The following is a 25335-nucleotide window of genomic DNA, read 5'->3' as shown; positions in this document are numbered from 1 at the left end:
AGCATAAATGCATTCATTTTGCCAAATAATTGACTGAATGATTGAATGCAGGTTTTACCATTAAATATTACACTGTACAATCAACAGTCTCTCATATAAAATACTACTTTATTCTGTATAAATTCCCCAAAAATGGCATATAAATAAAGGTTTTGCCATGAAATGTGACTTTGCTTTATATGGCATATTTATGGTCCCTTGCTGTCATGGTTTGGCAGTTTTTCACCCTAAAATCTACAGACATTTGTTTTATAGTGCATTTAGTGAGGAGTGAAAGCGGAATAGAAAGATGGAATATGGGCGACGTATCTGACCTGACACTTTATTAAACCACTGTTAACTAATGATGTAAGATATGCAAGAAATATTTTAATACACAAAAATAACACAATAATTACAGAATGTGCAAACAGCATTAGCATTACACCACATAACCAAATACAGTAGCATCTGTTAGTTAAGTGCAACTGGAAATTTCCCTGTCACTCCTTTCTACTTGAATACTAGTAACTCTGTATGTATGCACTACTGTATATAGGCCTATAGTTATATACATGTATAAAGACATTTACAAAGTATGACAACTATCTAAACTATATCATTTTGACCACAAAAGCTGTTTTTTTGTTACAACGATGGATGTTTAATAAAAACTGGATACTAGATTCATTCTTATGGAAGCTGCTCAGTTGACGTTGATGTTAAATTTCAGGGCAAATCTTCTGCATAGGTTTCCACGTGGTATGAAAAAGAGCAAGCTTACAAAAGATTGAGTACATTTAAACTTCCAGTCCACTCTTCTTGACTTTCCAAATGTTAATGCACTGAACTGATTCAATTCTGGTGGGGAAACAAGTAATTTTGAGGAGGCCACTTCTTTCATAATGTAAGCTTATGGGAATGATCTTTTAGGGCCTCTGTGTACCACCTGATGGACACCATTGCTGGCCACAAAGCCCTGTACTCGTCTTAGTGTTGGTATAGCAATTTCCTGTTTACATAGTTGATTTCTTTTAACTGGACAATGCTCCAAAGGTTCCATGTTATTTTGGAAATCGCTGGTTAGTGAACTGGCAAATAGTTCCTGAAGACTTTACACAAACAACCCTAGCAATGGATTTTGAAATAGCTGTTGCAACACAGTCTGGCTGATTAAACTTTCATCCAGGCTGGTCTAGTATGGACAGTGCAGGAGCTTCAATCAATGACAAAGTGAAAAATGCAAGGAGGGAAAGGAGCACATGGCTGGCAGCACGACTTCCACTCAATGCTAATCAGCTTTGAAGGAAACTGACAGTTCGCTCAATGTCTGAATGCCGATAGATGCAAAACTGAATGTCCAAATTCTTGTCTGTTAGGAAATACAAATGGCTGATGAGGGAAGAGCGGGGGTGAGGTAAGAGGCAGCACAGAGATTGCATTCCTGATTATTGCAGCGATAAAACTAAACCAGTGTCACCGTCGGTCCCCTAAAAAACAGCACACACACATATAACTATCCTCTTAGAACCTTATAGCCACAGCTACGGGTCTGCAGGGAAGACCAGACTCTCATTTGCGGTTTCTCTCACCATCTTCACCCACACAGAGACACCCCACGCAAACACACTCTGGAACAAACACACACATACACACATATACAGACAGCAAATGAATAAGTCTGCCTCCTTTCACCTCCAGTTTTCCTCTGTATATGAGACTCCAGGTGGTAAAATACACTTTCTGGCAGCTGCCGTGTGGGCCTTCAGCACTTGGTCCTCAATATCTGTGAACAGCTGAGTGCACTGACTGGAGATTGTGTTTAGATAATAACAGGCTGTTGCCAGCAATGTCAACCTGCAAAAACAATCAAAACATGCTTTCTAAGCTGTACGATTTAGCTGTTTTCCAAGTAAAGCTGCCGTTGAGGACATTAAGGTCATGTCCTCGGTATGTTAACTGGAAGTTTTAGCATCTGTGGAGAGATTACATTCCATTTTTATTTTACCTTAATTTGAAAACAAAACGCATATTTATTCAATTCAGTATACAATGTTTTAATCAAAAGCTCTGTGGGCATCAGAAATGTTGCACATTGTAATGCTATAGATTGGATTATCGTTTTGTTTGCCGATGCCCCCTCCTCAGTTATTGCTTTCTCTTAGGTGGTCCCTCAGGGTTCAATCTTGGGTCCCCTATTGTTTCGATCAACATTCTGCCCCTCTCTGGAAACAATATGTCACTATAACGTGGATGCTACACAACTACCCATTCCCTAAACCCCTCCCTGAAAGAGCGACTGTTCAATCATAGCTTGATAACAGTCAACTAGGCACAGCAGTTGTTAGGGTTGATTTCTCTACACGCTGCATGTGGCTTTAGTAAGAGAGATATTTGGGACCCAAAAAGTTTAGAGGCAGGTGGCCTTCTAAAACCAAAAATACAAGCTCAAAGTACATACATGCAAACTAAAAGTGGATGTAGTAATATGTGGACATAGCACAAGTGAATGTCTGAAAAATGCATCTGAAACGCTCTCTGAGAGACTAGCCATTAGACCATCCATTTTCTGTTATCCTCATCAGGATCATGGGGGGCTACAACCAATCCCAGCTGGCCTGGGGCGAGATACACTCCCCGGAGAAGTCACCATTTCATTACAGAACACAGAGACAAACAGCCATTCACACCTATGGACAATATAAAGTGTTTGGACTGTGGGAAGAAGCTGGAATACCTGGACACAGGGGGAACATGCCAACTCCACACCGAAAGCTGAGGTTTGAAACAGGAACTTCTTACCGTGAGGGGACAGTACTAACTAAGTAACTAACTTCTGATTTGAGGAGCTTCACCAGAAAAATGTTTGCTCAACACCGTTTCTCTCTAATAAATGTAACTTCTTAGTTGTTTGTCCTAATAACATGTGTGTATCTAATACAGGAACAATGCTCTGTCTTTAAATGGCTCATTACCACATTAAGATACTGACTTTTTCCCCTCGTTTTCATAACAATATATAATAAGCCACCATTATATAAAGTATGTAGCCATCAAACTGACATTTAAGACCATTTCACGTGGTTTGCATTTTCATCTCATTCCACTGGAAACATTAAAAAGTCAGTCAGAGATGGATTTCTCTCTGTCTGCAATCAAGTGCCCTCTCCGAGATGAATTTGGAGTGGTAAATCTGCTGTGTTATTACAGTAAAATGTATACTGCAGTGCTTGACTGGAAAGCATGACAGAGTAGTAATGACAACAATAGGAAAGGTGGAGTTTACCGCAGGGTGAGTCGCCTGGATTTGTCCTCCATTATCTCGTACATTGCTGCTATTAACTGTTGAATGTCCATCTGAATGACTCGAATCAGATGTTCTATAATTGCTCCCACTACCTGCATTATTAACAGTCCGGCTGCTCTATCAAAATGAGAAGCATGTAATCTTAGTGTCATTTTTTGACTTTGAGCTGTAATGTGATGCTCCAGTCATTACTAAGTACCGCAGTCCTGTTTTATTCCAGGCATATCACCAAAATCAGGTCACGATCCTCTCATTTGCAGAGCCGGACAAGGTCACGGATGCTTTTATCTCCACCGGTCTTGACTATTGTTACACACAAACCTCAGTAGGCACTTACACTTATGACCTCAGTATTTCTAAAATCCTGACCCAGCTGTTTCTTTCATTATGGCCATTTAATTCTGGAAATTCCCCCGACTATGAATACTAGCTAAACTGGTGATAACCCTGACTCATTTTTACCAACAACACAGATGAACCCTTGCGATAAGAAAGCAGCTGCAAGCTTTTACTGAATCACCTGTTCCCCTTTCCTCTAATGGGGGACAGCCTGTGCAGCCACTACAGCAGTGTGTCAGGATGCAGGGGTGGCGAAGAGAGGAAGAAAGATGAGAAACTGTAGCTCACAATAAAAGGAAGAAGATGCGAGAGGTGTATCTCAAGCCTCTCCCAGATGCAGGTACAAGCCTGAATGGATTGTAAGAGGGCAGTTTGTCACGGGCTGTCCTGCAGACTATTTTCTGCAGAGAAGAAAGGTGGGGGCGAAAGAAAAAAAAAAAAAAAGCCCTATAGTCTCACTGCTTGACCATGTCGCTCCTATAATGGAGGCCCGGGCTGCATTTTCCCTCACCTCCTCCCCATGGCCCACACCAAAAAGCCATCGAGTCATTAAACTAAATTACTGCTCTAAAACTTCTGCGGCGTGGAGACCCCCAAAACACATCCATCACGTGGCGAGGGAGTGTGTCAGTCCCTCCCCGCCCACCGTGCATTCTTCCAATCAGGATGACTGTTAACCATGCCGGCTTGTCACACAGGTGGAGATGACAGAGGAGCCAATATCGCAAGGAGCAGGTCTCGGTGCAGAAGAGTGATCCAAACTCAATAAAAACAGATGATGGGAGTGAAAGTGAGTTCGAACACAGGGGAGCCCAAAAAGCAATCTTCACATCCAAATCAATATTTGGGCGATAGACCCAGTCTTTTTTTCTTTTTTTGCAAACATGAAGGAAATGTCTCCAATTTAAATCTCATTTCAGCAGAGCTACCTACCTTGCTAATTGCCTCTGTTAGCTCATTCGCTGTTATAGCTGGAGGTGAACTTAACCCTGCTGCAGTGGGCTGCATACAGAAGGAACGACTACTGAAAGACAATCTCATTACCGAGACAGCAGGATAAGATTCACATAGCCCTCTGAGGCAAAGTATCAGACTGGAATTAACAAAAACTAACAAGTCCAGAGACTCATTTCTCTTTAGCTTCAAATCCCACTGTAAGGGCCTGAAAACCAATTTTCCCTTCAGACCAAAAGGCTCCTACGCGAAGACATAATCTGCTGCCAAAGTGGAGATAGTTAGGGTTATTTTCACATGAGAGATATCTGTATTTGTCTCTTTGTCTGAGCTTTACGTGGGTGGTACTGAACGGGGAAAAGGTGACGTCACTTACTTCTGAGCACAAAGCAAGACTAAGAAATGTTTGAATCGAAACATGACGGCATTTGTGGGGTTGTTTGCTAAAGTTACAAGGTTGTCAATCAAATCTGAAACCACATCTGTCCTGGTGAAGAGTTTTTAACAACTAATGAAACAGTCTTAATTTATTATTGATGCCTCTATATGACCTACATAAACAAAACAAGACTACCAACAAAAAAAATCAGCTGTCAAATATTTTTTTACGCCTGCCAACAGGTAGAACACTACCGCCTTTGGCCACAGGGGTCGCCAGATTCAATACAAAATAAAAGCTCCCTGTAGCTGCTTTAAAGTTTCCATGAATCAGAAAACAAGAGTGCAGTTTGCTGCCTTATTTTTATGTTTCCTGTAAAAACAGTCAGATAGGAAAGGACTTATCACGGATATTGTTTGCCATTTACAACAGACAATAGTGAGCTTGCGTTACACCCCAACTGCTATGCACTGCAGCTACTAGATCTATGATCTTGTGCCAGCATCTACCTTCCAGTGAATATGGCAGGACTTGGGACTGAAAACTACCTCAGAAACTAGGGAATATAGTAGCCTACCAAGGTGGTTTTCTTTCTGGGTTCTTAGCACTCTGTCCATTTGGAAATAAATCACCTCTGTAGTGTAACGTTATTCCCTGTTGGTATCAGACGTTGTGCTCGAACCTGGTTCAGTCCGGCTGCTGAGCCCAGTTTTGTTGCCAGTTAGCAGCAGTTAATTAGTGATTAGGAACTTTGGCAAGTAGTTAGGCTATCTGTCCATCAGGAAACTCTGTAAATCACAGAGAGTTGAAGCTGAGCAGCCAGAGGACATCAGAGTGAAAAGCAGCAAATATATTGTATATAAAATCTAAACCAGTTTCACCAAAGTCAAAATTGTTGGGCCAGATACTTGAGTAAAGATGTCATATAAAAACACAATAAAACCTCATACTTGGTTGATGATTTATTTAATATTTAACGACATGCGTATTCTTGTCTGTGACACGTATGGTTTTAATTGATATTACATAACAGTAATGGAATTTCACATATTGAAGCCTGTGAGATCAAATGATGTAAACCTTATAAAAAAAATACATTTTGCACCAAGGCTGAAAAATTCTATACTGCCCTGCTGATAATATCTGCAAGTTTTGCTGCATCGCACGTTGCCCTCTTTGTATCTGTATGATATGGGACACACTCACCCACATACGCTCGCACTCCCCGCCTAGAACAGCTCAGCAGCAACACTATCCTGGATTCTGAGTAGGAGTCTGGGTTTGAAACAGATTCTCTGGAATTTCCCCCAGGTGTGAAACAGCAAATTTGGTTATTTGCATTTTCAAGTCTCCTTCTGGAAAAAAAAACTATGATGCTGTTTTTTTCTGCAGTAAAAGATGGAATTCACGTCTGTTTTTTTTCTTGGTTTTCTTGTTAAAATCTAATAAAAAGTGCAAGATGTAAAGAGATATTCAACAGTAATCATGTTTTTTTTTCTCTATCTGTTGCCTGTGTGCAGTGTGGAGAGACACTGTGATTATTTTTATTTTTCAGTGAGTGAGCTGCATGTATTTGTGTATGCATGTCTCCATTTATTTATAGGCTTTTGTTTCTGCTCGTGTCTGCCTGCAAATACATAACACACAAGCTGAGTTAGTGTTAAGGTTGACACCACCACTAAAATAGCACCTACATCATTGACTTGTTCCCATGTCTGGGACAAGGAAACCAGGGGAAGAAGGATTGACCTGGGCAAGTAAAGTGCAACGTCAGGCTAGTAAATCTAGCAACTCACTTGCCCGAAGAGGGAGCAATCTTGCTTCCTGATTATCTTATTAAAACTGGTGGTGGGTAAAGACAAAGCTTAAGATGAGCTGAAGCGCAAGTGACCCTTTGATTATCCTGAAAAAAGGAGTTTATTGTGGGACCAACTATGTATTGCACAGTTTGTTTCTGGATTGCTGTAATAAGAGCCAACAGCATCTTCGGACCAGATCATCCGGACCATAGACTGTATAAAATATGGACATCGTATCACCCACAGGTTTCTAAAGAGCTGTTGTGAAGATCAGTGTGGTGGCTCTGGTCACCGCCAGCTTCTGCCGCCTCCCAGCTAATCTAAAAATGGTCCTGAATGAATAAAGCCTGATTGCTCAAAGAGCAAATGTATACAGCACCTACCTGTCAATCAAAGTGGCCTGCTGTTAATTATGCATAACTTAATAACCAACTCAATGAATAATTTCCCACTTCTGCCACCTCCTGGCAATGCTCAAAGACGTTTGTTTGGTGGACCTGAGGTGGGTGGAATGAAGCCTGGCTGCTCAAACAAGCCATCTGTAACAGCACCTACCTGTCAATCTAAGGGTCCACGCTGTTAATTCTGCATAACTTTAAGCCTTAATATAATCTGAACAGGTGAGTTGTATATAAATTCACCCTCAGTACAGTTGTCATGAACATGAAATTAGCTATAGAGACCAAAACTGTTTTTTGTACCAGGCTGTAAACATGTTTATTTCTGCTGTGAGTGTGGGCATTTTAACATTTAATGTAGACTGACTTGTTCTGTAGCCAGCCTCAAGTGGACGTTTGAGCAACTGCAATTTTTGGTACTTTCGGTTTGGCTTCACTTCAGAGCCACAGAGGTTGATGCTTGATATTATTGTTAGGGCTGGCTCAGGTCATCCCTTAGTTATGCTGCCATAGGATTACACTGCCGGGGGACCCCACCGAGGGTTATGCCTAGCAGGCACGGTATTTGTTGATAAGATGCACACATCTCCCTTACCGAAAAACTCTCTCACTCTCTCTCTCTATCTCTCTATCTCTCTATACTCTATCTCTATATATATATCTAATCTCTTATATCTCTCCATATCTCTCCATCTGTGGACATGTTCATTATGCATGTTCTAACCAAACTTCCCGGAGTTTCTGTGCTCTGTCGTCCAGCAGGTTCTCATGGATCGTGGCTGCTGCTGTGATCCTGCATGACGCCCCACTAACATATATATTACTGTCATTATTACTACCATATCTATTACTGTAATCATTTTTATCATTCATTATAATTCATTGTCATTTTATCAGTCATGTACAATATGTTTGTGTTGATTTGTCCTGTACACGTGACATCCATTGCACGTCTGTCCGTCCTGGGAGAGGATCCCTCTCTGTGGCTCTTCCTGAGGTTTCTTCCACATTTTTTCCCTGTTAAGGGTTTTTGTGGGCAAGTTTTTCCTCACTCGAACCGAGGGTCTAAGGACAGAGGGTGTCACTCCCTGTACAGATTGTAAAGCCCTCTGAGGCAAATGTACTTTGTGACTTTGGGCTATACAAATAAAATTGATTTGATATGGACAAACTGGCTTTGGGTAAATAGATTTCTAAAAAAAAAAAGAACATTAACTTTGTCATTACTTTGGATGTTGTTCAAATCATGCAAATAAGAACCCGTCTGTATCCCTCTGCTGATGCCTCTTCCATAGCTGGACTTTTTCAACCTCACAGATGAGGCATTGATCTCTCTATAAAGCTTCAGATTTAAGTGGCTCTGTTTGACTCTGCCAGAGTCTTATACATCAGATCCAGAGAGTTAATTAATTCATAATAATAATACACTGAAATACGCTCTTGCTGTATTTTAGCACTGTGCTGTTTGGGATTTTGACTAACTTGACAAAAAAGAAAATAAGGAGTGGAAAAGAATCATTAATTTGATGCACGAACCAATCAAATGCCCTTTTTAAAAATTTCTAAATATTTCCGTGGTGTCCAAAATTTCACTGTCAAGTAAAACCCACGTCTAGCAACATGAGTCTGAAATAACACGAGAGGAAAACATCGCTGCCACTCTCTCATCTTTGATGTGAAATGACTTCAGAAACACAGTGACACGCAGTGCGCCAAAAAAACGCCACGACAGACTGAAATATGCAGTTACAGGAAGTACAGTGAAGAGATTGACCTTTTTTTCCTGTTGATCCATTAAAAATGCAACACCTCACCACTGTTTGATGCTATATTTAGCGCTGTTAAGAGGGATCCTTTGGAGACCCCACTTCCTGCTCAATGTTCCATTAAATATGGATTAGCCCCCCAACAACACCTGCTCATCGACTCCGCTCAGTAAAAGTGGCTCTCATCCCGGTCAATATTGACACACTCACACTAATGGCCAATGTAATGAGAAGGTGAAATGAAGGGGGTAAAATAATGTCGCTTGGTCTAATTAATTACTGTTTTTCTACCGTGCACAATCAAAAAATCTGTTGATTACAGCATTCACAGAAACCTAAACAGTGCTTCAAAATCTAATTTAACTCTGATTCAACACTGTAATTTAGGTTGCAAAAACATATATTATAAAATCAGGGATCAAAGAATCTTTATTATCCCTGAGGGGCAATTTGTTGTGCTTCCATGGGGCTAAATTAGAAATGAATAAATCTGATTGCAGTTTTTCCGACCAACTCTGAATATAAAAAATGAAATGTTAGGTCTGTATTAGAGGGCTAAACAAAAATCAAATATGCATTTTGTTTCTAGATAAAATGGGCTTTTGTATAATGATTAAGCTGCTCATTGAGGCCTTCCAAATTGGGATATTTTAATTTGTTTGGTAAAATTAGTTTGAGTAGCTTTTAATAATTCTACCATTTTTGCAGTTTTCCCAAATGAAAAGTTTGGCTAATTAAATGCAACTAATGTGATTGAGATTAACACAGTACTCATAAACTCTCAGTGGCTGACAGCCAGCGAAACCAAATGAGTTTATTCGGTTCCAGCTCGGTTGAAACTTGTTATCCTGTCAGATCTTTATTTAGCCATGGCTCTGTGGCAAAGGGCTTGAATTCAAGGCTCTGATTGGTCTACTTTGTGTGAATTTAGCAACACTCCTAGCAGTCAGCTTTAAAGTACATTCATGCTTTCTGGTTTTTGATTCAAAAAGGTTTATTAGACTCATATTTAGCCAGATATTACAATATGAGTTTAATAATTACAACATTCATAAGTGGTATTTAGCAGCTAGCCTGCATAGCTACCCAGCTAGCTACTAGCTACCTATCTGAAAATTATGCAATGCGATCAGCTAAACTGTTTATGAAGAGAACGACTCAGTACTCACAAACACAATGAACTCTGGTCCATTTCAAACATCAAAATAATGCTCTCTACAGATACAATTCCATACAAGAAAAAATTTATCAAACGACACCCAACACTTAATTTTGCGTTTCTGCCAACTCTTTGAGAATTAAGCTAAGAAGCTAGACATTGAAGTAGCTTGAAGAAAAGCTGACAGTTGACTAAACTTTTCACCTCTTACAGCTTGTTGAATCCAAGTGGCAACCTCTGTGGCTGTGAATTGACTCAACACATTAGTGACAAAAACTGCAGTTCCTCACACGTCCACTTGAAGGCTGGCTCCAGAAGTGAGTCAGTCTCCATAAGTCCCCATGTTCAAATGTCCAACTTCACAGCAGAAATAAACATGTTTACAGCCTGGTACAAAAAACAGTTTTGGTCTCTGTAGCTAATTTCCCCGTTCATGACAACTGTACTGAGGGTGAATTTATATACAACTCACCTGTTCAGATTATATTAAGACCTAAAGTTGAGCATAATTAACAGCATTGACAGGTAGGCGCTGTTACAGATAGCTTGTTTGTGCAACCAGGCTTCATTCCAAGGGCCACCACACTCTCTAAATAAACCTGTGGGTGATGTCACAGTGGCTACGTCCATGTTTTATACAGTCTATGGTTAAATCTCCGTGAATAATTTAAGCTATACTCAAAATTGTTGCTCTTGCAATTTGAATATTGGATATTATTACTGGTAATCATTGTGTACCATCATCACTGCTCACTGTCCACTAGTTGTCTGGTCACCGATAGGTCTTTTACACTTAGGAATTAGCTTACCAAGCTAGCTGCTAGTTCATCAAAATGATAAGAACAGTGTTTCTTTTCAAGAAAAGCAGACATAAATAATACAGACAGCAGCAGGCAGGGAGCAGAATTCACCAGTTAACAGCCAAGAGCTTCATCGTGCCAGCTCGAGGAACTTGATTTGTCAGCAACAATTGTCATTTAAGTTGGCACAGTCGGTGGCTGCAGACTGAAATTTTTACAGTTTATTAAGACACTAAACTGCAAATCAGTCATGCGATCCAACTCGTGTCTGTTGCTATTGCACTCTTTTACATAAACACACACAACACCAAAGTAAAGAAATATCACAAGAGTGTTGGTGCCCTAGAACGATACGGATCTGAAGCCATCAGCTGCAGCAGTGGCCTCAAATCCCCATTACTCCCCGTCACACATGCTGATGAAGAATTACACGGCTGCTAGATTAATGGCATGTAATATGTGACACTTGGAGGGATCTGTAATGAGAAATTCAGGAAGGTTCCCTCACGTGTTGATTGGAAATCTGCAACATATGACAGCACACTGCCAAATCAATAGATTACAGTTAAAGTATACCTCATGCTATGCTCTGAACAGAAATACAATCGTGATTAGCTCAGGGATGCAATGACTCGTACCATGTGATGTGCATATGCATGCGTGTGTGTGTGTGTTACTGGTTTACCTGCCTGTTTGTCAAGACCAGAGAACTCTGACAGTAATGTGAAGATCAATACTTTCTGACGTAATGAGGAGGAGCCACTCCTGGAGAGCATCTCCCCGTATGACACGTGTATAAATCACACACTTAGGCTGTTACACATGTACAGAGGCCTTCATTTATTCCAGACATTCAGTCGCTTCTAAATCAGACCAAACCAGGTCTTCTGACTGTATGGAGGGCTGTGCACGCAGATTAACTTACAAGCATGTTTAAAAAAATGCACACACACACACGCGACTACACGATGGCTGGGTCAGATGAGTCAAGGTTGGTGGCGGCGCGGCAGTCAGGAATACAAATGACTGTCCTGTGATGCAAAAGGGGCTGACAAATAATGCTGTAAAGCAGATTATCTGCCGTGTCTGTGCACGGCTGTGCGGCAGCAGGCGTTGCACCGCGTCTGACGACATCCACTAGGATTTGGTGTTCGTTTTGAAGCCGTTTGAAGATGCAGAAGTTATGAATAGAGTCCTATCAAAGTAAACTCTTGAAGTGTGGAAGGAACAGGCGTACCTGAGTTCTGTTTCTATGGTAGACAGCTTTAACATAACAATCATGTCACTTAAACAGATAGGTTGGGGTTGTATCAGGTTCTGGTCCACACTGCTGTAAAAAGATTCAACTAAAAAAAGTCCAAAGCTGTTTACATGTATGCTACATTAAGAACATTTCCATGTGCCAGTGTCTTTTTTTGGCAGTAACTGTAGAATTTCCATGTTCCTATGCATACGCCAACTATACTTCTACAATATTACGCTATCGATCAGGTGACAATGTCCACAACAGTGCTAAGAGCATGTCTTTGTAGCTAATGCACTGGCTGCAGATAAGTAGCTCTTACAATCACACTTCAAATTACCCAATTTTGCCTTGATGATGCATTCATGGCTCACATAAAAATATGAAGTGAAAAAATGAAAAAAGAAGAAGAATGAATGGTGCAGATCAGGTTTGTGTTCCCAAAGATGTCAGATGATCGCAGTAAAAAATAAAATGACATTTTTCTCAATCTGTTTTTTTTTTTTTACTTTGTTCATCTTTACAACCAGAAAACAAAACCAACAGTCGGATGATGAGACAAGTTTTGTCTGTTATTAATCGCAACATAGACTACTTAATGATAATATGAGCACAGTGAGGCTCTGACCACTTTCGCTGCATAATATACTTAATATACAGATTTTAACTTCACTAAGTTTACCTCTTTATACTATATCTCTACAATATGTAAGCTCACATAAGTGTTTCTGAAAGATTCTCAATCATAACCAAAATAAATCTATGGAAATTATTCTCAGTATCATTAGTCAAGACTGTAACAGGACATCATTTGTCATAAATATATCAAACTAATTAAGCAATTTGCACACAGATGAGAAAATGTATAGAGTAGGACACAAAACCTGCTGTAATTCACTTTCACAAAAAAAAAACAACACTTTGCATGAACATAAAGATTACACGGTTTGTCCTTTGACACTTCCTGTAATCGGCAGATGGATTCAATAGCAGTTTTTTTTCAATTCACGCTAAAATCACACGCGCATTCTCATGACTGACACCTTTCACACCTCCTCACGCGTGCAAAAATGAAGCTGCACACGCAGCGCGTCGAGATGAACTTCCTCTTTCCAGGAAGCTGTCCTCCTGAGTTTACCTAGAAGACACGTTACCATGGAAACGTGGAGAGACGGCTCAGCCACAAACTGTGTGATTTCTTGTTGTCTGCTGTGATTAAACTGTGACTTTCCCCTCACAGTCACAGCTCACCTGGAACAAACACAGATGCTCTTTATACTAGAAATACAGCAAAACGCAAATGTGACAGGCTTCAGTTAAAGATGCCATGAGACTCGCTGATGAACGCTGAACATTGATTTTATAATTGTGAACTGAGCTACATAAAATCAGTACGAGAGCATGAGACTGGGAATGGGACCAGGAATAAATCTAGTTCCCAGAATATAAAAAAAATAAAAACTCCTGTTGCCAATGGCAACATTAAATTCTGGTGGAAACATTGTATAGACTCCTAATAACATGCTCTTCCAGAAATAGTGTATTTTTCCATCTGGGAGTGTATCATCATGGAGCTATATTAATTGATGTATGGACCTGGTTTATGATTCCTCCCTGCAGCCCTTAATAATGACCCTGAAGCCGTCATACCACCATCATCCCAGAGCCACTCACGGCAATAACATCCAAAGATCGATCATCCGTCATCTGGCCCTACTTATTGAAACAGGCAGGAATTCCCAGAGGGCTTTTCACCGTCAGCAGAGATGGCCACTGCATGTGACTGGCTGGGAAGGTTGAGTGTCACTATTCATCTTACCCTCACAGGATAAAATATATATATATATATATATAAATCAGTCCATAAAAACATGAAGGTCCAGAAAGAGAAAACTTGAATAGCTTGTAAATCATGAAGCGACGCTGACAGGAACGTCACGGGCTCAGATAGATGTGACAGAACAAAGAGCGGAGGCGTGAGGAGGCGTGAGGAGGAGAGGACATCTCATATGACCCTTCCTTCACACAAACGTAGCTGCCATGTATGTGGTCAGAACAGCGCCACCACAATGTGACCACCGTACCACACAACCACCCCTCAACACGTACCATAGACTTCTTTTATGGCCGACATTTTGACGAGTTGAGGCAGACGATGGCTCCATTCAATTAAGTAAGCCGTGTTGCCGTGTGGGCATGCACGATACCAAAGCCCTGGAGCTCTGTCACCTAAATGGAACTGCTTTGACAAGTGAAAACATCTGAAAAGGTATATTAACTACGCTATTTTCCAAGTGGGCAGACATGCTTGTATGAAGAAGAAATAAGCACGAAGAAGTGAACACGCTCTGCAAGACTGACGGCTACACAGAGGTTTACTTCACGTACTTGAGCCACCAAATTATCCAGGACTAATGAGATGAACTCAGATAGAGCAATAAGTTGACATTTTTGGAAAACAACAACAACAAAAAAAAACTCATTACTTTAATGAGTGTGGACACTAAATATGAAGCCAGCAGCTGCTGAGCTTTACCTGGCAATGGGAGAAAAGGGCGAGCCAGGCTCTGTAACCATCGTCTTACCAGGACCTCTAAGTTATATCACAAAACGGTCTGGTTTTATGGAATATTTCTGTTCCTATTACTCACTCAATCATTTCCATTTCCAGAGGATGCTTTATTGTTGTTAAACACAGCTTTAAAGCATCACAGATTCTAAATGTACATTCAAAATGAGAATGCAACGCTATCCGTGTTTATCTGATCGGCAAACAAAAGCAGATTGTACAAAAGGTCCATCAGCTGAGAGTACTGCCATCACCGTAGCTGCAGCATGTTAGCAATACTGTGCACACGGTTCATGTGAATTCATACTGTGAATTATGTAAATACGACGCCAAACCAACCCATCCAGAGATGTAACTACGCCATCTACTGACCAAAAGACGTGACCCAGCAATCATAACGTCTCATTTACAGTTGCTGATCTTCCGTGTTGCTGCTGGTAGGCTGGCTGTTTTTTGGGTTTTTTTTTTTTGATGCTCTAGTTCAACCCAGTTAATTTTGTTAGATTCTTCATCATGTCAAATAATCACATTTAAAGTATTTCTGCTCAAGCACGCGAAGCTCTCTCCTCGTTTAGCGGCTTCTTGCTGATGTTGTTTACAGGCTTTTAGAAATCTGATTATGATTGTCTGAGCTGCTTTCGAAGCCGTCGTGAAATACTCTATGAACACACACCTGTGACCGCGTTACATCAGTATTACTGCGCCAAAACAAAAGCAAACTGTCGGGTTTTTGAAAGTAAAATGAAAGAGCTGGAAAAGTCAAGGACTGTTAAACATGCAGAAATATGCAAAGCTGTCAATCAACAAATGTAAATAAAAGAGAAGATGCCAGCAAAAGAAGAACAACCTACAAACAGCCAGAAAACCTGCTGTGTGCCCTCCCTACAATTTGACCATATTGACTTTGCATGCAATTACTTCCAACTTTATGTTTGCACTCGATCTGTTCTTTGCTTGTTTATCTATTTTCTATCTAAGTCCAATCTTTATTTTGGTATTTTAAACACTAATGTATGGCTTGGTAAAAAGAAAAAACAGCATTATTGTCAGTAAAAATCCCAAAAAGAACATCTGGAACCAGTCATAATGTCACAGAAACACCTGCTGTAAACGGGTTGATATGACCCTAACAGTGACTATTAAAGGTACAGTGTGTCAGATTTAGTATCTGACACACTGTACAGTAGTGTTTATTTGCAGGAAAGGAATCAATATTCATTAGTATGTATTACTGTACAATCACCTGAAAATATTAATCTTTTTGTTATCGTCAAAATGAGCCCTTTAGAGAGTGGGTCCTCTTCCATGGGGTCCACCATGTTGAACTGCCGTTTTTCTACAGTAGCCCAGAACAGACAAACTAAACACTGTTCTAAATATGACCCCTTGTTTTTTTATGTGAATTTCACAGCCAGAGTTTTTCTTACATGCTTGGAGGTAGAAGGTGAGACGTCTGAGTATTCATCAGGTTGCAATCTGCAACTTCATTCCTCGGTGCCACTAAATCCCACCCACTGGACCTTTAAACCACGTATGGTCCACTTAATGAGATTTTTCTTATAGGACTGTGATAGAACTTTGTGAAAAAGCAAAGTAAGTGGACCTTGTATCTTGAATATTTACCATATGTGTGTCCCTGAGGTCGATAATGAATCTCCACACTCGAGTTTCTGCCATCTTTGCTCACCCCCATAAACTCAACACTTCAGAGACCACAGATAATGTTGGAAGGCTTTTCTTCCAAAAGAAGGTGAAGACTGAATTACAGCTCGGCACCACGGAGCAGCACCATGTCGCAGTGGGATGTACAGTGCCTGCATGTGGTAAGTAAATAAAATTGCGTTTGGGAAGATCAGTGTATTGAGCTGATTTAGGCCCGACAGAGCTGTCACTTCCTCTGTAATGTCACAGCATGTATGTTTCATGAGTCCTGCTCTGCTTTCTTTCCTCTCCCTCCTCTCCCTGCTTGCTGTTTTAACACTTCCAACAGCCATCACATATCCAGAGAGGGAAGGAAGTGACAAGCTCAGCTCAGCAGTAATTGGCCAGCTCGCAGGTGACAAGGCAGATAGACACAGGGGGAGCCAGACGGGAAGAGAAGCTGCTCCATATTAAACAGGGGTCCGACCGCACGTGGCGGCACCTGCCTCGTGCGGAGCCTCTTCCTCTATGTGATTCAAAGGGCAGAGATGACATTAGCTCGATTGTTCAGAGAGCATAATGGATTACTGCGATGTTAAAGGAGGCTTTGATGGAGCAGATAAAGGTAAACCATGACGCAGATTTACATTTAATGAGCCACGTTCAGCTTCAGAGGGGAGAAACTTCTCGCATGCACTTGGACGCTATAAAAGTTCATCACAGTGGAGCAAAAATGAGTTCGTGCTCGTGCAGAGTATTAAAAAGTAGTGCCGTCCTAAAAGTCTTTGTCCGGGCTGCTAACAAAAGCTAACCAATTACGCACTATGCTGCTATCACAACATCTTACAAAGATGTGCGGCACCTCACCGCACATAGCACTTGGCATTTAGTTCAGGGTTTAAGTTCCGTCTCGTCAGACTGGAGAGTTTTTTGGCTTTAAGTGCTAACACATGTACGCCGGTTGTGCAGGTTTTACTCAGGAGTGGCTTTTAGCGGCCCACTCCGTCCAACACAGGGCTGTGATAGATGTGGAGGTGCAGAGATGGATGGATAGATGGAAGGTTTTTGGTTTTTACGAGCCTCTTTCACTTCACAGTGATCTGTGCTGCTGGGAACTTTCAGTGCTAAGACATTTTGCTCCAGATCTACGCCTCTGCATAATGCTATGTTCGACATCTATGAAGCATTAAAGGAGCAGTGTAGCTGCTGATTGCAACCCTATTGCCTCACTCCCTACTTCCTAGAATGAAGGAGAAACTACAGTGGCTGTAAAATGTGTAGAGTCAATGTTTAGTTTATCTGATCTGGGCTACTGTAGAAACAAGGCAGTTCAACATTTTCTGGTGATTATACACTAATTACAACATAGTTATGAATATTTTATTACATTTCTGCCATATTCTGTAAACAGAGACCCTAAATCTCGCAAACTTTTGGCTTTGTAACATTGACAAATGCGACCACATATGGACAAAAATGTGTCAACCAAGCCAACATGCCAACAGGTTAATTCTACTGATGATTAAACACTGGAATATTAGTGTATTAGTTTTAAATCCTGATTGTCTTATAGCACCCAGTGGCTCCAATTTGAAATATTTCCACAGTCACCTCTTAGAAACTCACTTGGAAAAGCTGTTTAAATACTGTAAACTACATTCAAGAAAAGACATAGTGGTAATTAACAATGCACAAGGCTAACCTCAAATGTTTCTCTAAAGAAAAACCTACAGTGCCAGAAAATGTGAAAGTTTCTATGGTGACATAATAATTCTACACGCAGGAGCTTTAAATAGCACACTATGATTCCCAAGTGTTATTGTAGCCTCCACAGAGAAGATGAAGGGGAACAAGAACCAACTAAGAAGCCATGGGACTACACTCAGATAAGATAATTAGGTCTATGGTGTATATCACCAGGACTATGCAGAACGAGGCCCAGAAGTGTCTGATTAACTCTGCTACAGCAAAGCTGTTTGTTAGCATGTGGCCAACAGATACCAATTAGCTTAGCACACAAATAACATGAATGTAAACTAAAACTAGGCCAACATTTTTTTGATTCATTTCATGCCATCAGATACTTGTACTATGTTCCATAGCACAATTTCAGACGATCAGTATAAACAGTGAAAAGTGTGTATATTATGGGTCACCTCTTTGTACTTACAAAGATGTCCAAAGGAAAAATAAGGAGTAGCAGCTAGAAAATGAGTGAAGATTTCAAGACTGGTTTCTTGGCAAGTGACCAGCATTAGCCGCTACCTAATGCTATGCAACACTTCACAATGTTGTAAAGTTTGCTGTCATATACAAGGACATACCAAAACATGACCTAAAACTGGCAAGAGTAATACTATACTTACTACAGAAATTAACATGCAAGGATCTGCTTGCTAGGCTTATCGTATCCTGCATTGCTCAACAAAATGCTAACTCCTCACTACCGTATGTTTATGGTGTTCTATTAAACTATAGAGAGGAAGAATTAGAGGCGAGACCAAGAGAAATGAGAGCAAAGGGAAGGTTTCCCTGAGCACTGCACACAACCATTGCCCATTGTTCCAATGGCCCATTATTCCGAAACCCCAACAGTCCGAAAAATGTCCCATTGGACCCAAAACCTTTTAGTCTGACAGCCTATTGTCCCGATAACACATCCATTGGTCTGAAGGCCAATTGCTCTGAAAATACTAACATGGCATCACGGCAAAGCTTGGCTATGTTTAGGTATCAGTTTAAGTTAAAATGTTTCGAACCTGGTATAACGCCAAAGCTTGTAAACACACACACACACACACACACACACACACCAGTCCACCATGTACATTTCACCAGCTTGAAATCTAGTTTGGTGTAAGTCCAGAAATAACGGCTAATAAGGGCAAAACCCCCACTGATCAGCACCAAGGACTGGGTCGGCAGTCACTGAAGTAATAACTGCAGGGTGTACAGGGTGTGTATTTTCGGAGCAATGGTCCTTCGGAACACTGGACGTTTGTTTTTGGGGGGAACAGGCTGTCAGACATAAGGGCTTTCAGTCCAATGGGACATCTTTCTGACCATTGGGGTTTTGCAGTAATGGCCATTTTGAAGTATTGGTATGGGACGGTTCTTCACCTTCATAAAACACACCCAGGGACAAAAGCTAACTCTTTTTCCTAACAGGGAAACTGTAGAGTCATTGTGTAATTTATGAATCCTTCACAAACATAATAATTAGAGGCAAAGTCACATTAGTCAAGACGTTAAAAATACAAACATTTAGAGAAAAAAGACAAACTGACTATATGACAACTAAGTATGTTACATAATATACACTCTAAACCACCATAAAACTCTCTCTAGGAGACACTATTTCTATTGAGAGAGAATATGTAATTTGTCGTCCTTGGATTTGATACATATTATACACTGACAGATGTAATGTCCCCCCAAAATGTAATCGTAGCAGTAACATATTACTAGTAATATTATTATATTTACCAGTGAATGGTTTACTATTAATAAAAGAATCATTTTTATTGTCACCAAGCAGCAAGATAGCTTAGAAGTAGAAGTCAAATGAACAATGGGTGCCTGTTGCAAAAGCCACAATGTTAAATCTCCTGAAACACTTTCTACAGCACATTAACATGAAGCTCATCGAAATAACAGCAGGCTACAAGCGACATAACTATTGAAGGTTGTGGCTGATATTTAGTGTATGAAACGTCTCACAGGCAACAGGAGGTAAAAATGAATTTGCAGAAACAGATCAAAGATTAGTATTTGTATCATCAAATTAAGAAAGATGAGCTTTTCCTCCAGTCTGTAACTATTTTAAACCCTTAGCTGTGCTCACGCTCAATATCATATTTGGTTTAATAGAGTATTTTTAGAAATACACCATGGCCATTTTTTTTCCATACAGTGTGCATTCACACAGTAAATAATAATACAGTTATCAACCAAACCATAATAATATTTAATAATGTATAATTTCCATGAAATCTGAACTTTAAATTAGAAAATCTCCAACCTACAAGTTGGCCTTTAAGTTAAAAACTAAACAAAGTTTTAAATAGTGATGTCATCTCAACAGGGGGCGCCACACTGCCGTTATAGATTGAGTATCAGGATCCATTTCAGTCCTCAGCATCTGCCCTGATGTGGCGTTGATATAGTGATTGGGTTTTGCCTCAGTCAGGACCTCCCAAGAGGAGTGTGGGCATCTGCTGCCTCTGAGGTCCTGTCACAAGAAATTACAGACTTAATCAAGTCCTCTCCATCTCTTTCGCACCCTTCTCCACCTCCACCATCTCTATGTGACTTCCTCTCTCCTCTACCACTTCTCTCTGTCACTTCTGTTTCCTATACATCACATACATTTATACTCCTCGCTGTTTTCTCTTTGACTTTCCTTTTTAGCCTCTCTCACCGCCATCAACCTCCCTCCCTCCCTCCTCCTCTCCTTTCCTCTCCTCTCTTCCTCTGCCTCTAGGTCACAAGGAGCCGATCCAGCCTCCTGTTCCTGAGTCTTACTTAAACTTCAGTTATGTCAGCCGGCCTGCAGCAGAGCTGTAACCAAAGCCCCAGGGATCCAGTGACCTTAGGAGCGCACATGGAGGAAATGCAAGATATACTGTAGTGTAAATGGACAAAGTCTGAAGACGCAAAGAGAGGGAGAAAAAGACGAGGATGAGGCTGAGGGAGTATTCCAGTGTATGTTCTACTTTCATGACAATAGACTTATTGTGGTTTGATCTGTTGACTGGAACAAATAATTTTAAAAAAATGCTGGCCTGTTGATGCAGTTTTATTTGGCAATGTGATCCCTTTCAACATAATGTTGGTGCTGGAGCAGCATTCAGACACAATATGAGATTTTTTTATTTGCAGAGTGTTTTTGCAGTCCAGTTTTTCCACACTGCCTCTGCGTATCGACTGTACAGACATTATAGCTATAGCTGGCCATATATCCGACCCAAATTTTGCATTGAATTCTTGAAAAACAAATCGATACAGTTGTCAGAAAGTGATTTATCCAAAGCCTCTTGGTCTCTGCAGTCCTTTCCTTCCTGTGTGCATCCTCTCCTGCTGGCTGGCTGGCTGGCTACGCTCCCCGCTGAAATATCTGCTCTGATCCAACCACAACCATTCTCCATCGTGAACAAACTCTACATCGAATGAATAATATATACCCCCTCAAACCCCTCTACGCATTTAAGAATGTATGTGTTAGCAGCTAATGCTATGTCCAGCTGGTCCTATGTCTTCCCATTTACTGAAGCAATGACCTGTGTGATTTATAAAGACGCATCCATACAATATTACAGTATCCACCAGATTCAGAAGAAAGACCGGGACCTGAGGTTAGGTTTAAATAGAAAATTGACACTTTTATTGTCAAGAAATTCAAAAATATCTAACTGTAAAAGATCTGATTGAAGCTTAATCAAATCAGCTGTATGTATAATCAACATATCATATAGTTATACATTTAGTGAACTTATATTTTGCTGACAACTGACAAATTCTGTTGATTTCCTTAATTTTTCCTCCATTTGTGCCTACCACAACAAATTCACCACCCTTTGGTTCTAGCAGTTACAGTACACCCAAAGTCCAGACCTCTTCCTCTTTCCCCATGTTTCCTCTCTGTATGTACAAGGTCAAAATGTAATTAAAAAAATAAAATAAAATAAAAACTTTAAAAAGTTCAACTTTTGCAATACAGTCGTCCCTCGCTATATCGCGGTTCACTTTTCGCAGACTCGCTGTTTCGCGGATTTTTTTCAGCATAATTTTGCATGCTTTTTTTCAGCGTACTGTACAGTATGAACTCGCATTGTGTTCTGCGTCCTGATTGGCTAAGGGAGAACCGCACGTGTGTTCTGCGTCCTGATTAATTAAGGGAGTACTGTACAAAATGCGTGTAAAAAGGTGTATAAAAGTGTGTGGTTAGGGGTTTTATGGCCTTAAAACATGTATAATAATTGTAAAACTTACTTTGCGGATTTCGTTTATTGCGGGTTATTTTTAGAACGTATCCCCCGCGATAAACGAGGGACCACTGTAGTCATAAAAATGATTAGTGCTTCTAAAGCCTGATTTAATGCATTTATCACCAATTGAAGTCACAATAATGAAGATTATAGTTTCCATTGGATAATAAATGGAAACCAAATAAACAAACCGTGAATGAATCATCCTCTTATGTCAAAATTAATGACTGTAAAAATATCCAACCTGTACCTGCTCACCCTGAAACATGTTACAGTCACGAATTTTATTTAGGTTATTAGTTCAAATGGATGCATAAAAAACACATAAAACTTTCTTTGCTTTCTCTGGTCGAACTTGCCATGTTCAGAGCACTCATTCTAACATTACGTCTTTAAAAAACAATGTGTCAAATCATCTTAGTGTGACACCCCTGAAATGTGACCTAAAATGCAAATTTCAAACATGAATAAATCTATTTGTGTGAGGCTTCATATTAAATTCCAGTGTTCTCTCGGATTCTGATGTGTGTTGTGCTGCTCCTCATATTTGATATCCACTGTAATAGAGTTTATTATTAAATCCACAACACTGAGGATAACATCACCTGAAGCTCAGTGAAATAATGAAAAATCACAATTGAATGTGTCCTCAATGCAAAAGAATCACAGATAAGAAACGTGCAAACTCGCCTGACAAAGGAAGAAGAACACACACACACCTCACTCTTTCTCACATTTTCCAACCAAATTGAACAGCCCTCCGAGGAAAAACCCATCACAGTTTTGCTAATCTCTTCCCCAATCAACGCAATGTCAGCATCAACCAAACACTGTACACACACACAAAATACACAGTCAGTCCCACTCACCCATGGCAAAGAACGGAATCCCCAGCAGTGTAGAGTTGAACTTCCCGTCTGATATAAAGAAGATCCCTGCGGCGGTCACATTGGCGATGCAGATGGTCAGCACCCCCAGGAGGCCCAGGAACGGCTTCCCCCTCAGGCAGTCCCGCATGGAGCTGGAGATGGTGGCGGCCAGGAGCACCAGCACCAAGCTGACCAACACCTCCCCCTTGGCCAGTACACCCGTCTGGTGGAAGTCCCGCCACAGGCTGAAAGAGGTGAGTGACTGGATGTGTAGCTGGTCAGATGCGTGTGGTGCCTCGGCTGTGGACAGCCGGCTGACCAGGGCACAGAACTCGTTCTCCCAGCGCTCGGCGATGGCATCCTGCACCACGGGTCCGTGGTTGCGGAGGTAGTAGGTGATCTGGACGGCACGGGCGAATTTGACCTGCTGATCACGGCTGTTGGGCGAGAAGGACACACCGCCCAGCTGGTGGCCGATAAAGGACACACGACCATCCTGTAGGAAATTTAGAGATATCAAACATTAGCCCTAACAAAGAATACAATTTAATATACCATTCAGTCTATTTCCAATACTTCTGGAAACACTCCAGTGTCTTGACCAGTTGCGCTGCCCTTGACAGCAGACCGCAAACACTGTCTTTGCCGCCTGTCATTGGGGATCTCTATTTGCTTCAGTGTTGATTTACCATTTAACTTGAACTCACCTTACAGCTGTGGGCAGACACGGCTGTGAAGGTTGATGGGGTGCGCCATTGTAATGACTAAATTAATTTTATTATATTGCACATGCAAGACATTACAGTGACAAGAGTTTGGAGATAATGTAATTGTGCAAGAAGAATTGTGCAGAGCAGCAAAGAGTTCACGGAGGCAGCTGGGACCATAAAAATGGTTCTGTCAGTCTGTCAAGAAGAAATACAGAACTATAGCAATATGGGGTTATTGCTGGCACAAACTTTCCCATACTTAAGCTCTGAATGTTGCCAAGGTGGCACTGTAGATGTACATTATGCGACAAGCTACAGTATTTCATATTTTGAGGCACTCTGTGGGCAGTAGTAAAAAAGAAGACGGTGACCGAAGGATGTCTGCTAAAGTCTGACACAAACTGAAACAATAGAATTTCATGTATATTTAGCTATTGTGGGTCACACAAAGGTCTCTGTAGGGATGTTTCAAAGCCTCATATTATTAAGGATAACTACTTATCAGCATCTATACATTGATAGCACTATTACCTGTACTTATCATCATTTGATTTGGTTCAATACAAAGATTTGTTGTCACTGACTGAAGCAATGTAGACCTAACTAACCACCTCAACATGACCTTGTCAAGGTGCTTTCTGATAACCTTCAGTCTATAAGTTCATTTTGTTCCTTCTTTGAATGGTTCAGTACCTGTGAACTAAGCCTATATCTTTTCAGGGCTGGTAGTGCTAACATACTTTTCCTCAGTTAGCATGTTAGGCTAATGACAGTTAGGAAATTTGTGTTTTCCAGAATGTGTCAAGCAGCTTTTTGGAAGCTCTGATAGCATGTTTTAGTATATATTATTGCCTGTAAACAATATTTATTGTCCTATAGGATGGCAATTGGATTACCAACCCTGATATTCTTACCAATCTCATGCCTAAATCAAACCAACCCAACCAACGAAGGAAACAAGCACTTGCCAATCAAGAACCAAAAGTCGTTGAATTGCTATACTAATAAAAGTCCTTATTTTTAGTCATATTTATTTGGCTGTTGATGGTGCAGTGTCCCTTAGTAACAGGGCGACTATCTGGTTTTTGCCGAAAATGTATTTGTAGTTGACTGGTTGCTGTGGGCCATCGGCAATATGAAAAACAACAAAGCCTGTTATACGTACAACTTGTAACTGTGCTCTTAGCAGGACAACCAAAATCAATGTTTGCTCAAACTCTCCGCTAATGCTAACTCACACAAGTCACATAGTAGCTAAAATGGCTGACAGACTTCAGGGCGCCCAGGCTGAAACGCAACATACGTACTTATACAGCGGAAATCATTTCAATTGTTAGCTTAACATATCTAAACATAGTCGCATTTATAGTGGTTATTCTTTATTACATAATAAGGTTGCACATCTCGCTGTGATAAACGATTCGATACGCATCTAT

The 25335-nt window shown here is 40.6% G+C and overlaps 1 protein-coding gene across 2 annotated transcripts in view; it reads right to left on the bottom strand.

The window, feature by feature from the left end:
- Positions 1-25335, bottom strand: part of ptchd4 (patched domain containing 4) — a 43831-nt gene that overhangs the window by 8297 nt on the left and 10199 nt on the right. Inside the window, exons 2-3 of one of the 2 annotated variants that reach the window (XM_019256970.2) lie at positions 23190-23685; positions 20374-20564 (exon numbers count right to left, since the gene is read on the bottom strand). In XM_019256970.2, coding sequence (XP_019112515.1) covers positions 20515-20564; positions 23190-23685 — 546 coding nt within the window. In that variant the 3' untranslated portion in view covers positions 20374-20514. Of the gene's footprint in view, positions 1-20373; positions 20565-23189; positions 23686-25335 lie in introns of those variants that run through there. The other variant, XM_010751736.3, reaches the window with a different exon arrangement.

This window comes from Larimichthys crocea, chromosome XI (genome assembly GCF_000972845.2).
Source record: "Larimichthys crocea isolate SSNF chromosome XI, L_crocea_2.0, whole genome shotgun sequence".
In the NCBI taxonomy this organism is placed as follows: domain Eukaryota; kingdom Metazoa; phylum Chordata; class Actinopteri; family Sciaenidae; genus Larimichthys; species Larimichthys crocea.
This window is presented reverse-complemented; position numbering and strand designations above follow the sequence as displayed.